The sequence below is a fragment of the Natator depressus genome, chromosome 15 (assembly GCF_965152275.1).
Source record: "Natator depressus isolate rNatDep1 chromosome 15, rNatDep2.hap1, whole genome shotgun sequence".
Classification (NCBI taxonomy): domain Eukaryota; kingdom Metazoa; phylum Chordata; order Testudines; family Cheloniidae; genus Natator; species Natator depressus.
The window spans coordinates 11,949,328-11,964,427 of record NC_134248.1 but is presented as its reverse complement, the minus strand read 5'-3'; the positions used below and the strand labels follow the sequence as shown (position 1 = coordinate 11,964,427).

Genomic DNA, 15,100 nt, shown 5'->3' with positions numbered 1-15,100 from the left:
CGGATGTGCTGCGTCCGAGAGTGCTAAAGGAGTTGGCGGATGTGATTGCAGAGCCATTGGCCATTATCTTCGAAAACTCATGGCGATCGGGGGAGGTCCCGGACGACTGGAAAAAGGCTAATGTAGTGCCCATCTTTAAGAAAAAAAGGAGGAGGATCCTGGAAACTTTACAGGCCAGTCAGCTTCACCTCAGTCCCTGGAAAAATCATGGAGCAGGTCCTCAAGGAATCAATTCTGAAGCACTTAGAGAAGAAGAAAGTGATCAGGAACAGTCAGCATGGATTCACCAAGGGCAAGTCATGCCTGACTAATCTAATTGCCTTCTATGATGAGATAACTGGCTCTGTGGATGAGGGGAAAGCAGTGGGTGTGTTGTTCCTTGGACTTTAGCAAAGCTTTTTACACGGTCTCCCACAATATTCTTGCCAGCAAGTTAAAGAAGTATGGGCTGGATGAATGGACTATAAGGTGGATAGAAAGGTGGCTAGATTGTCGGGCTCAACGGGTAGTGATCAATGGCTCCATGTCTAGTTGGCAGCCGGTATCAAGTGGAGTGCCCCAAGGGTCGGTCCTGGGGCCGGTTTTGTTCAATATCTTCATTCACGATCTGGAGGATGGTGTGGATTGCACCCTCAGCAAGTTTTCAGATGACACTAAACTGGGAGGAGAGGTAGATACGCTGGAGGGTAGGGATAGGATACAGAGGGCCCTAGACAAATTAGAGGATTGGGCCAAAAGAAATCTGATGAGGTTCAACAAGGACAAGTGCAGAGTCCTGCACTTAGGACGGAAGAATCCCATGCACTGCTACAGACTAGGGACCGAATGGCTAGGCAGCAGTTCTGCAGAAAAGGACGTAGGGGTTACAGTGGACGAGAAGGTGGATATGAGTCACCAGCGTGCCGTTGTTGCCAAGAAGGCCAATGGTATTTTGGGCTGTATAAGTAGGGGCATTGCCAGCAGATCAAGGGACATGATCGTTGCCCTCTATTCGACATTGGTGAAGCCTCATCTGGAGTACTGTGTCCAGTTTTGGGGCCCACACTACAAGAAGGATGTGGAAAAATTGGAAAACCTCCAGCGGAGGGCAACAAAAATGATTAGGGGACTGGAACACATGACTTATGAGAAGAGGCTGAGGGAACTGGGATTGTTTAGTCTGTGGAAGAGAAGAATGAGGGGGGATTCGATAGCTGCTTTCAACTACCTGAAAGGGGGTCCCAAAGAGGATGGATCTAGACTGTTCTCAGTGAGAGCAGATGACAGAACGAGGAGTAATGGTCTCAAGTTGCAGTGGTGGAGGTTTACGTTGGATATTAGGAAAAACTTTTTCACTAGGAGGGTGGTGAAGCACTGGAATGCGTTACCTAGGGAGGTGGTGGAATCTCCTTCCTTAGAAGTTTTTAAGGTCAGGCTTGACAAAACCCTGGCTGGGATGATTTAGTTGGGGATTAGTCCTGCTTTGAGCAGGGGGTTGGACTCGATGACTTCCTGAGGTCCCTTCCAACTCTGATATTCTATGATTCTATGATTGTTGACATAGGTTCAAGAAAGCACATTAACCTTCTCTCTTCCTCAGTGTCCCTCTGGAAGGAAAAAATGTCATGTGGGATGAAGAGGTTATCCCAGTGCTGGTCAGCCTGTTGGAGGATTCAGATCCTGAGGTCCAAGCCAATGCAGCAGGAGCACTGATGAATGCCACCATTACGACCCAAGGTGAGAGAAGCAGCTCCTGCTGGGATACATCCTGTAAAGCAGAGAATTCTTCGTTCAGCTATCAGACTAGTGCCATTTGATCAGCTGACAGTTTTATTTCATAACTTTCCAAGATAAATTTTAAAAAAATCTACGTTCAGATAATGCTAAAGTTGTTGCAGAAACTAGTAAAAACAGGACATTTCATTAGGTCTGTCCCTCAGCTACTTTGTGTCCATAGTGTCTAGGTATTGCAATATAGTTGGTTTGATCTACCTCCACTGGCTCAGGGAAATGTATGTCAGACCTACTTGTGCCTGGGGAAGATTCACTCTGGCAGAGGGCAAGTAATGGTTATAACGCCACCCTTCCTCAAAGATGTTATTAGGAGGAAGCCTTAAGTTCAGATCAGAGTCCCACAACCAGCAACTGCCCTGGGAATGCTTTGAACCTGCAATCCTTAGCTGAGAGCAGGAGTGCCTACGTTTTCCATTACTTTCCTGTAGTTTTGTGTGTGCTTAAAAGGTACCGTTTCCCCCAACAACCGGGGGGGAGTGGGAATTGGAGAAGTGCATAAGTTCTCATCAAAGTCAGATACATGACTTTGAAAACACGAATGGGTAACTTTTCAGTGTGCTGAATGTGTAATTGGACATACAAGAATCCTTAATAACAGTAATTGTGTTTCAATCCTCCTCTGCCTACCATTGCAAATGCCCCCCTTGCTCTGGAAGATGACACAGGAGTGGATCTAAGTATTTACTTAGACGGTCTTAGAAAAGAAAAGAATGTAGGGTGTTCCTGAAGACATTTGCCCTGAGACATTTTTTCTTATCATTTGATGTCTCTTGAGATCGAAGTGATTCTTTTCAAAGTAAAATAAATAAAATGTGGAAAGTAGGGGGAGTTAGCTAAAGTAGTGGGATTTCTCTCAAGAATAAAAAATGGAGGTTTATTGTGGTCTCTAATAGAGATGGGCTGAACCAAAACCCACAACTCTCAGCACTACCAAACACTGAAGTGTTCAAAATCTAGAACCAGAGCTGGAGATAGAGCTAGATCTCTTTGTAGTGTGTGGTCACGGTTGTTTATTAACAGGTTCAGGCTTGTTAAGTGGTTATTTGATTATAGTCAATAACAAATTTTAAGTCTAATTATTTCTTGCTCAGGGAAATTTGCAGCCCTTAGTGCAGATGCCATTCCACCTTTACTGAAGCTGGTCGATGATGAAACCAGCAAAGTACGCTTGAATGCAATCAAAGCCCTAACCGTGCTGTCTGAGGCACCTGAGGGTCGCAAGACACTACTGAACCATGTGGACCTTTTTCGAGGGCAGTTGAATGACTCCAGCGAGGCTGTAAGCAGAGCAGCAAAAATTGCCATCAAAGTCATCGAATGGAAACCTTAAACCCAGGGCATCATGAAGCAATAAAATAGCAGCAAAACCCCTGCACATTGTGTGACAGACTTTTCCCTCAAATGTTCTGTATTAAATCCCTACCTGTTTTAGCACATCAAGAGTTTTACTTCACCTACAACTGCTCCTCAGTATTTCTGCCCATAGAAATCTATAGGGAACAGTGTGGTCTTGGGGTTAGAATAGGGAACAGGGAGTCCCTGAAATATTTACTTTATTACTCCAGTATGGCCATTCTGTGTAACTATCTTTTACCTATGATAAGTGAAGGTACTATAGCTGGGGGTTACATCCCACACTGTACCTTTTCTGTCCTTCTTCAAGGCACCAAACTGAATGGCAAGCAAATGTTGCCGTCCCTCAAATTCTAGAACTTTAAAACCCACTCAGGGGTTCATTTTTCCTAGAGCTCAGTAACATTTTGTAAAGGAGACAAACCACTCATGCCCTCTCATTGAGCTCCTTGGCATAAGCCAAAGGGAATCAACCTATCTTGGAGCATCCTAACAGTCCCTGAAAGAGATGTCACACCTTCAGAGCCCCCTAGCATCTTCTGCAGGGGCTGCCCAACCCTGGAGCTCTTTGATTGTTTATGCTTCTGCAGGTGATTTTTCTGTGACATCTCTTGAGTGGAGACTACCATCCACTATGGTACTTTGTATCTTCTGAAGGCTCCATGTCTTTCAGGATCTCCATGATGTTCTTTGATGAAGCCTAACCCCTTCTTAATAGTTCAGTCCATTTTCTGAAGGGGGGAGGAAGGCAGGTTACATAGATACACCTAACTGGACATTATTCAGCTAATAAAGCCCGACTTTTCAGTGCAAATATCACAGATAGTCCACAGTCCAATGGTATCGTCCATAAGCAGACCTTCCATCTGTAAGAGGGCATCGACAGTCCTGACAAAGCCCAGGACACTGGGCAGTTCACCCCATGTGGGTCCTCGATACACTCTCCTGGAAGACGTGGCTATCTATGCAGCTCCAGAGTCCATAGTTTTTGTGGCACCAACACTGTTGTGGGAGGTCCCCACTCCACTGATGCAACATTTGCCAGTACCAGGGCCTTGCTGGGAACTGGAGGGTCAGCCTCCATCTCTTTCCTATCCACCTCTGACAGAAACAGGTCCCATGGTACCCCCAGCCCCAGTGATGGAACACAAGGAGACCTATCGGACAAATATGAGTCAGTACTGTCACTCCCTTCAGCTAGCTGACAGAGGTCTATCAGTCATGACATGGCTTCCAGATCAACTCCATTTCCCTGCCTTGTCAAGAGTAATTCTAGACCAGGGACCAATGGTACCGAGCATGGGGATCACCTCTCTTCCACTATGATCCATCACAGTGGATTTAATCGAGCTCCTGGGATCCATGCTTCTGGGCATCTGAGTATGAGGATCCTGAGTTCCTCACCCAGCAAAGTAGTAATCTCCATGGGAGCAGCTGATGGAGGAGGATCAACCAGCACCACCTGCTCTCCAGACAAGGCAGTATCACCAGTCTCTCCCTCACGTCCAGATGATTGTAACCAGTAGCAGGCCTTCTCAGGAGAATTGCAGCACTCTCCAGACTCCTCTGGAGGAGGTCCAGAATGAAACCCTTAAGCTCCTAGACATATTTCAGGCTACAGCTCTTTTTAAAATGGCACTCATGATTAATGAGGCTATCATGGAATCTCCCAGTGTAGTCTGGCATATGTCTACGTCCGAGCCCCCAGCCCCAAAGCAGGCTGAGAAGCATTACTTCTCTCCCCTCCACCCCATGGGAGTGGAATTTTTCCCTCCTTAACCCAAATTCCCTGGTGATGCACACAGTTACAGAACCAAGTCGGCTATATCAGCCCAAGTCCACTCTCCCAGATAGAGATACCATGCAACTAGACATCTTTGGAAGGAAGCTGTTTTTCTTGGCTAGCTTAGCATTCCGGATAGCAAACTAACATGCTTTAATGTCCAAATATGACTTTTTACATTACAATAAGCTATCAGAATTTGTGAACAAGCTCCCTCAAGAATGTGGACCTCAGTTCCAGGACATCCTGGATGAAGGAAAGCTAGTTGCACAAACTTCCCTCCAAGTGCCCCTCGATGTGGCTGACAGCGGCACACTCTAGGGCTACTTCGATAGTCATGAGAAGAGATTCATGGCTACAGGCCTCTAGTTTTCCCAAAGAGATCCAAACCACAATTGAGAACCTTCTATTTGAGACTACCAACTTATTTAGTGACAAGACTGACGAGTCGCTGCATACCCTCAAAGACACTTGTGCTACCCTCTGCTCTTAAGGTATTTTTACTCTGGCACCCAGGAGAAAGTATTCTAGGATTCCTCCACCTCATCATCATTCATTGCCTCCATCCTTTTTCCATCAGAGGACAGATGCAATGGAGTAGACACCCAGCACCACTGCACTCCTATATTCTCTCTAAGCTGTGTGGCAGCGTGGCCGCGCACCAGGCTATCAAGTGCCACGCACTTCAGGTGCCCCTCTCCCCACTGCTCTGCTGCTCCTGCCCTCTGCCTTGGAGCTGCTCCTGGGAGCCTCCTGCTTACTGTGCGGAGCTATGGGGGGGTGCTGATGTCAGGGCGTCCTCTCTCCCCCGACCCTGTACCCCATCTCTGCAGACGAGGGGGACGCGACAGGGCTCAGGAGTGGGATGAGGGAGCTTGCTGGTGGCTGCTGCTGTATCTGCTTTGAGTGCCGATCTACTTAAAAGGGCAACATATTTAAAGGGGCAACGCATGTCTCCCTCACACATACATACACAGTGTCTGTCTGTCTCTCTTTCTCACACACACACTGTCTTTCACACTCACCTCCTAACACATACTTGTATTGTTGTTGTTGCTTCTTGATACTTCCTGCAATGCACATATATTCTCTGTAATTTTATTCTTTCAAAGTGCTGTTATTTGAGTTTTTTTGACTGGTCTATGCATTTAATAATTTGTATTTCTCTCTTATGCTTAAATTTAATTCTTTGAGTAGTGAGTTCTAAAATGCCTAACCTGTCCTGGCTGGAGTAATTATCCCTATGGTAACTTTTAAAAAATATATATTATATCTAGGTTTTTTGTTTTTACTGGTGGCGCACAGCCGCACATTATCTCGACATTGGTACACAACAAAATTCATTCTGCACATTAATGGAAAAAATTAGAGGGAACATTGCTGCCCTCCACTTCTCAGTGTCATCCACCTCCTAGGAAGGTGTTTTGATGTGGTGACCAAGACTCCACAGTCAGTCTCTAACACCTGCTACCATCCTCTTTGGGGGCCACCTGGCCCATTTTTTCTCCGATGTGGTGTACCATCACAACAAATGGATCCTGAATATTATATCAAAAGGCTATACTCTACAATTGCTTCCCCCCCAAAAAACCCTCACCTCCCCATCCCTTTTCAGGGACTCCTCTCACAAGAGGATTCTCAAACAAGGGGCGGTCTCCCTTCTTCAGTTGGAGGCCAGAGTCCACCCAACAATCTCACGTGGGCAAAAGGCTTTTGCTCAAGGTACTTCTCCACTCCAGAAAAAAACAAATGTCAGAGACCCATTCTGGACCTTAGCAGTTGAAAGTCTTTATATGACATAAACTTCAGAATGACCACCTTGGCCTCTATGATACCCTCCCTCACCTCAGTTGACTGGTTTACAACCCTTGATTTGAAGGGGACACATTTTCATTTGGACCTTCAGCACACTTACAAAAGGTCTCTGTGCTTTGCAGTGGGCCAGAAGCACTTTCAATACAGGGTGCTCCCTTTTGGTCTCAGTGACCCCAACGGTATGTACAAAAGTTTTTGTGGTGGTGGCCACAGATAAGGGAGTTTGAGATTTCCTTACCTGAACAACTGGCTGCTCACGGGTTGGTCTTACCAAAAGATACAGGCAATTACCACAGCCACACTTCAATTCTTTCATTCCCTAGGATTTCAAGTCAATTTAGACAAGTCCATATTAACACCCTTGAAAAACATACAGTTCATTAGAGAAGACCTGAACTTTAGTCACAGCAAGGGCCTACTTACCTCTGGACTGATTCCTAGCCATGAAGGATCTCATCAACCAGCTTCATCTCAGCCCTCCTCCTACAGCCTGGTCTGCTTAGTTCTGTTAGGCCACATGATGGCGTTCTCCTGTGTCACTTCTGCATCTGTGATGTCTTCGTATCTGGTTATGGGCGGTCTATGCCCCAAGAAGGAACTCTCTAGACAAGAAACTCTCTCTTCCTCAAGACATACTGACATTGCTCAAATGGTGGGAAAAGAAAGACAGTAGGTGTGGGGGTCCCTTTTGTTCCCGTACCACCTACAAAGACACTTATTATAGATACCCCCATGCTAGTAGAGAAGCATCTAAATGGTCAGACAGCTTGAGGCTCCTGGTCCTCACAGGAATCCAGACTACATATCAACCCACTTAGGCTTTGAGCAGTTCTCAGAGCATGCAAGACATTCCTGCTCATCTGTGACACTATGTCCCATATTCTTCATAGAAATATTGTTATAATATGATTATAGCATATCTAAGATGTATTTTATGCAAGATGAGTCTTGTGGATATCATTGGAAAGGTTATGATTTACTAAATATGATTATCCTATTTGTATGCATGTATCATTTTTTTATCTAACGTTAGGAATATTGACTATACATCTGTACTACAAAAGTGTTTGCACCTGGGGAATGCCCACCAGACAGAATGCAATCAGTCTGGTTGACTAGCTGGGGACCAGTCAATGGACCATTAGGGAGAACAACAGATCTTTGAAGATGCTAATCTCCCACCTTCCTAGGATGCTACAAACAGCCTTTGACTCATGGCTGCTTTGACACTACAGGGTCATGTGATCATGTCATCTGGTACTGGACTTCATGATAGAATAGCAGTATTTTTCCACTGGGAGGGATGGGGGGGACCACACTGGAAAACAAAGGATTCCCGCCATATGTAAAACCTATTTAAGGCAGGGGAGTGACATAATCAGTGTTTGTTCTTCACTGAATCCCCGTCCAGGATGACTGCTGTGAACATCTAAGAAACAAAGACAAGGCGGGGTGGGGGAAGAGCTGAGCCCAGGGTGGAAAGGTGTCTGGCCTGTGAAAGAAATACCTGGAGTTTTAAGCTGCAAGCAAGAGCAACTTGCCTGCAAGAACCTCTGCAATCTGTCTAAAAACCACATTTAGGGTGAGAAATTACTACTTGTAACTGTTTCTTTAGTATTAAGCTTAGCTTGCATGTTTGTTTCATTTGCTGGGTAATCTGCTTTGATCTGTTTGCTAACCCTTATAATCACTTGAAATCTATTTTTTGTAGTTAATAAACTAGTTTTTGTTTTCTCTGAAACCAGTTTGTGGAATTCATAACTGGGGGGCAAAAGGCTGTGCATATCTTCCTCCACAGTGAGGGAGGGAGCGAATTTTATGATCTTACACTGTACAGTTCTATGTGCAGCGCAAGATGATACAATTTTGGGTTTACACTCTAGAGGGGGGTCCACTTGAGTGCTGGGCAATTCCCTAGCTGAGTTTTCCCATGCAGAGCTGATTTCAGTGTTTCAGCTGATTTCTTTCGGCAGCTGGGTGTCCCCCTACCTGTGTGTGTGCTGGAGGAGGCTTGAGGACCTGGATCAGCAGGACAGTGTAAGGGAGCCCAGGCTGGTGGAACAGGCGGGCTCAGTGGTACATCAGGTGGCACCCCAGAAGGGGCGGGGGGAGGCGTAACCCATCACACCATCATTCTGTTCATACTTTTCCATGTCAGGTCAGTCAACATGACCACCATCTACTATATAAATAAGCAGGGAGGAGTGAGATTTCCCGCTTTGTCTGAAGACATAATCCACCTTTGGAACCAGTGCAGCGGATCACCCTCTCAGCTGTACACATCCCAGGGCTAATGAATTTATGGACAGACAGCCTTAGCAGGCATTTCTGCATGGATCACAAGTGGAAACTTCACCCAGCAATAGGGCATCCCATCTTGGGATTGTTTCAAGCCAGCACAACAAAAAGCACCCAGTTTATTGTTCCCGGACTGCCAAAGGCCTCAACCCCAGAGGGGGCACATTCCAGGTACAATTGTCAAAACTGTGGATATGTGCCATGTCTCCCATCCCTTCTGTTTCCTCAGGTACACAGGAAGATCAAACTTGACAGATTGACAGTGATACACATAGCACCCTGGTGCCAAGGCAGTTTTGGTTCACAACCATACAACTACTAGTCTTTTGCCCATGCATCCTCCTGCAGCCATTTCAGGGGCTATTGTCCCAGACTGAGAGCAGGGCAAGCCAACCCATATTCCAGCATCCCTACTTTTGACAGTGTGACTTTTCAATGGATAGTGAGCCTAGAGCAAGCCTGCTCTGAGGGAGTTCAAGCCATTCTCCAGAACAGCAGGAGAGCTACTTTGCGAAATGGAAACAATTCTCCTGTTGGTGCCTGTAGCATTGCTTATGTGCAGAGGCATCAGATATCACTCTTGTACTGCCATTTCTTCTCTCGCTAAAGACGTCTGGTTTGGCAGCTAATGGCACTTTCCACTCCCCAGTGAAAAGCTGTTTTGTTTTTACTCACCCCATTAGTGCAAAGTTCCTAAAAGGCATCATAAGGACATTTTCTCCAGTTTTGAAACCAGTCCCTGCCGGGAACCTTAACCTTGTTCTTTCTGCCCTCATGGGACCACCTTTTGAACCTTTAGCTTCTTGTTCCCTCCTGCACCTGTCCTTCAAAGTTACCGTTCTGATGGCTATTACCTCTGCCAGAAGGATAGGGGAACTTGGACCCCTTAAGGCAGATCCACCTTATACTATTTTTCACGAGGACAAGGTTTCTTTACACCTACATCCTAAGTTCATATCTAAAGGTGCCATCTGAGTTTTACCTTAACCAATCTGAATACCTCTGCTGTGACATCATGAAAGCCCCTCCTCCTCAAACTGTCAGGGCCCATTCTATGAAAGCTCAAGTTGTATCTGTAGCTTCCTTACAAGGAATTCCCCTCTCAAAGACATGCAGAGCAGTCACTTGGAGTTCCCTACACATTCACCAGGCATGATGCTCTGGTCCAAGCTTTGGCCGCAGATGCCTCCTTTGCTCAGTGATCCCCCATTCTGTGGTACAGCATACTTCCTCGCACCTCCTCCTCCAGGAGCAATGCTTGGGAGTCACCCACAATAAATAACTCTAAAGACCATCACTTCAAGAAGAAAGGAAGATTACTCGACTTAGAGTAGCTGTAGGTCTTTGAGATGTGTGGTCCCAATTGGTATTCACAACCCACCCTCCTTCCTCTCGCTGTAGTCGGAACTGGGGTGCAGTCAGTCCGTGCTGCCCTTTATGCCCTCACATGGAAGTACAAGGAGGCACAGGACACAGGCATGGATCAAGAGACACTATTAAAGAATTTCCAGCCCCCAGCACCCAGAGCATGTGTGCACCTACAATGAATAGCCATAGGGACCACACATCTTAAAACTGCAATTACTATAAGGTGAGTAGCCTTCCTATTTTCCTGCAATAGGAGAAATTGATCCCTACAGGATCCATTCTCTCCCTCTTTCACTATGAGTTCCTTTCCCTTCCTGATCTTAGCTGAACCAGCAGTAACCAATTTCCATTATAAGCATTTCCTTTAAACTTCCTGAACAGCCCTGTCTATACTTAGAAATTGCCCCATTACTGACAGTTGACAGAGACTTGATGAGACATGCATTCTATAAAGATGCTGATAGCCATCTTGTCCAGATGCTAACAGTAGTCAACAATATAGCATTTTCCCACTTTAGACAGAACTTAAGATGAGAACATACCAGGAATGCAGGATAAGGATAGAGCTAAATCCATCTATCCCATAAAAACACAGGAATTGCCATACCACTTTAAAACAATGGTTCATCTAAGTCAGTGGTACATACCAGATGCATCAGCAGAAGGTGTAAACCTTCACTGTGGACAATTATGCAGTAACTTCCCACAGGCAAATTTTCTGCCTAACCCCAGACAGTTAATGGTTGGCATATGCCCTGAAGCACAAAAGTTTTATATCCTTTTCATATTGTAACGTAGTTAATTTACCTGTGGATATATATTATTTTCCTAATAAATGACTATTGATTTTTGTAATGCTACTAAACTCTTTACTATATATTTTATATATTCTGGGAGCGAGTTCCACAGGTTCGTTATGCGTTGTTTTTGTTACTCTTTCAGTACCCTATGGAACAATATTTTCCCAAGCATGAGTGGAAGGACTAGATGTTTGTAGGTCTCTAGAGATGATCTCTCACTTGAGTGTAAAAAACTATCAAATAATCAAATCAATTAGTTTATTTTTTTTTCAATCTTTGAGGGGTTTTGTTGTGGCATCTTTTTTTGAGAAAAAAATAAACATTGAAATTACTTTTATAAATGAATGGATGAAATAAACAGTGCGGTGAATTGAAGAGGATAATTCCCTACTTCGGAAGAAATTCTTCCCTGAATTTTCCTTGTACTAATTCGCCACTTTTAAAAAAATCATCCTATTCACAGAATTGAAAACAACATAATATTTACATGAGCAGCTTTGAGTAAAACTGCTACCAAGCAACACAAATATTGACTTATGGAAACAAAATTTGTGAACTCTGGACTCCATTTGTTCCTGTTTTAAAAGCTGAGGGATAGTTGTTAAAGAACAGGAGAGGGAGGGAGAGAGAGAGAGTTAAGAATCACCTTACTACAGAACAGATGACTTACAATGGTTGGTGACTTGGTTTCAAGGCGATGGAAGTGTTACATTACTAGATGAGAATGGTGATAAAAATGTCAGATCCCTACTCAGGAAACGAAGTCCATACTATATAGACCTGAGTCTTAGGCTCAGTTGCACCCCTTGGGTATGTGGATGCATCATGCTTCCCTCCCAAGTACCGCACTGGTACTATTACATCTGCCCGTTTAAAATGCATGCGTCATTTCAGTCACAACAATTTTTTTCTATACTGGCCTCATATTGTTGTGTACATATATTAATTGAAAACTAGTTTTAAAATGTTAAATTCCACATACAGTACAGCAGTGATCCTTTGTACGATCTTATTTGCATTATGAGGCTATGTTTGCCAGACTGTGCATAACAATAGATTAAACTCATTTGCTTTGGTACAGCGCTGCTTGCTGCAGTATACTGCAAGGAGTGTGAATTGCACAGATAAACATTTGCAGTAGCAAAGTGGAGCATGCTGCATAATGGTGAAAGTATTAAGCAATACATATGATACAAAGAATGCTACAGGAGAATGTATGCTAGTGCAGAAATAATCCCAATTATTGCAACACAATGCATCTACCCATTCTAATCTATCTAAGCCATAGTAATTCTTGAGCCCTTGTCACCTTGGTATCTAAGTGCATGGTATCTCATGCTGTAAAATACTGCAGAGGAGCAGTGTGTTGTGATGCACTGCATTGACACAGTGCAGAAAACTGGAATACCACAGGAGACAAAGGAACAAAATACAGGTTTACCTGCAGTATCAGAAAATACTGATACTGCAGGTAAAAGAGAAAAGACCCTCAACCTCAGCACGATATCTGAGAGTTCCCCTCCAGGATCTGATCCTCCTGTTCAATCTCATGAAGGGCTCTGGGACCCTCAGATAGGGCAAGAACAAACTAAATGGGTTAGATGGTCTTAACCAGGATTTGCCACATTCCTCAAAAAAATATTATAATGCAACCTTTTTACAATAGATGGCACAAAATAATCTCATTTCTTATTAGAGGAACTAACAGAGAAGGAAGAGCCGTAGCTATGCATGAATTATACCGCAGAACTTCCAATGTGTTGTGGACACAAGACCAACATTCCGGTGCCAAGAACATTCATCCATGTTACGGATTACCACCTAGTATGTCCTGTAGGTCAGTGTATTCCTAGCCCTTCCTGTAAAGTGGTGATCATGAAATGAAAGGACAGATTATAATTTAGCAAGATTGCACTGGGGAATCAAGCCAAACAGGAATATATATATATATGTAAGGAAGATTTCACACACAGAGAAGTAAAGGGATCTGCGGGTCATAGTGGACCACAATGAGCTAAATATGAGTCAACAGTGTAAGGCTGTTGCAAAAAAAGTGAACATCGTTTTGGGATGTATTAGCAGGAGTGCTGCAAGCAAGACATCAGAAGTAATTCTTCTACACTGATTAGGTCTCAGCTCGAATATTGTGTCCAGTTCTGGGTGCCACATTTTAGGAAGAATGTGGACAAATTACAGAGAGTCCAGAGAAGAGCGACAAAAATGATTAAAGGTCTAGAAAACATGATCTATGAGGGAAGATTGAAAAAACTGGATTTGTTTAGTCTGGAAAAGAGAAGAGTGAGAAGGGACATAACAGTTTTCAAGTATGTAAAAGGTTGTTACAAGGAGGAGGAAGAAAAATTGTTTTTCTTAACCGCTGAGGATAGGACAAGAAGCAATGGCTTAAATTGCAGCGAGGGAGGGTTAGGTTGGACATTAGGAAAAACTTCCTGTCAGGATGGTTAAGTACTGGAATAAATTGCCTAGGGAGGTTGTGGAATCTCCATCATTGGAGATATTTAAGAGCAGGTTAGACAAACACCTGTCAGGGATGGTCTAGATAATACTTAGTCCTGCCACAAGTGCAGGGCCCTAGACTAGATGACCTCTCGAGATCCCTTCCAGTTCTATGATTCTATGAAATAAATGAAATGTTTACATATTGTCAGAAGGCCTAAAGTAAACTTTGAAGAGAAAGTCAATCATGTACAAAAACTATAGGTGAATGAAATTTAGCAGAGCATTTTCCTGAAGCTTAATTGTTTCTGAAACATTAGATTAGAATTTTACCTGTAGGGCTCTTAGTGCTTCTACTCTTCATCTGTTAGGCACGTTTAAATTCAGAATTTAACAATTAATCATTTTAATTAATACAAATCTATATTTCACATAAGTTTCTCTCTGTACAATTAACAAATTTAAGATTTCTCTTTTGAAGAACACAGTGCAATCTCAAAACAGCACTAGAGTTATTTAGGTCATCATAGCAACACTGATTTATAGATGGAAAATATCCATAGCCAAATACAAGCGTGCTAAGTTACTCGTATTTGCTACTTCTTAGTAAATGCCAACAATGTACTCAGCACAGACAAAGACATAAAATAAGACCGTCCCAGTCCTGAAAAACTAACATTCCAATAGAAACAGAGACAACAGGATGGATGCACTGCGAAGCCTTGAGGCAGGAATAACTTAGAGGTCATTTGGATTTGTTAATATTCAATTTGGTTGAGTTCTTTGTGGTCATCTCCAATGAGATGATGACAGTGACACTTACTTACCTGTCTCTAAATGGGCAGCCAAAAGTGCTGATCAAGTTTCTCTGCATAGCTTCCTTCTCTTCCTTGTTCAATTTTGGACTTATATTCTGGTTTAAGCACAGAACCGGTTGTGTCTTGAAACATCCCTGCTCTTTGTCAGGTACATCTGTGTTAAATTAATGAGAGCGCACAATAGAGGAACATGCAAAGTCCTAAAATGTGGTGCATGTGTAGAATCAAAACACTATCAATTAAGGACGTGACCCAGTTTTCACTGAAGCCAATGGAAAGACTCCCATTGAGTTCAATGGGTGGTAGATTGAGTCCCAAAACAATATCTTACAGTTACAGAGTACTCTGAAGTATCTTTACAACACATCTACATTTGAGTTAACAGCCCCTAATTTGTGGGCTTGACACTTATGTAAAAGAAGTCTGGGGGTTAGCGGCACAACAGCTGCATCAGCAAAATGTGGCTAATTGACGGTAGGTACATTCACTGACTAATTAAAGACCACTGAATAGTCCCCACATTTAGTTACTGTAAGCCTTAGACTCCTTGTTCTTTTCAGTTGATGCCACCGTTTTTCAATTGACTATACCAAGTGATATAATTGCAAGAGACTTAGTCACTCACAAATGCTAAA

At 43.6% G+C, this 15,100-nt stretch overlaps 1 protein-coding gene across 1 annotated transcript in view; it reads left to right on the top strand.

Moving 5' to 3' along the window:
• RSPH14 (radial spoke head 14 homolog) overlaps window positions 1–3,540 on the top strand; it is a 208,494-nt gene extending 204,954 nt beyond the window's left edge. Inside the window, exons 5-6 of the mRNA XM_074972656.1 lie at window positions 1,580–1,716; window positions 2,865–3,540. Coding sequence (XP_074828757.1) covers window positions 1,580–1,716; window positions 2,865–3,103 — 376 coding nt within the window. The 3' untranslated portion in view covers window positions 3,104–3,540. The remainder of the gene's footprint in view (window positions 1–1,579; window positions 1,717–2,864) is intronic.
• The last annotated feature ends 11,560 nt before the right edge of the window (window positions 3,541–15,100 follow it).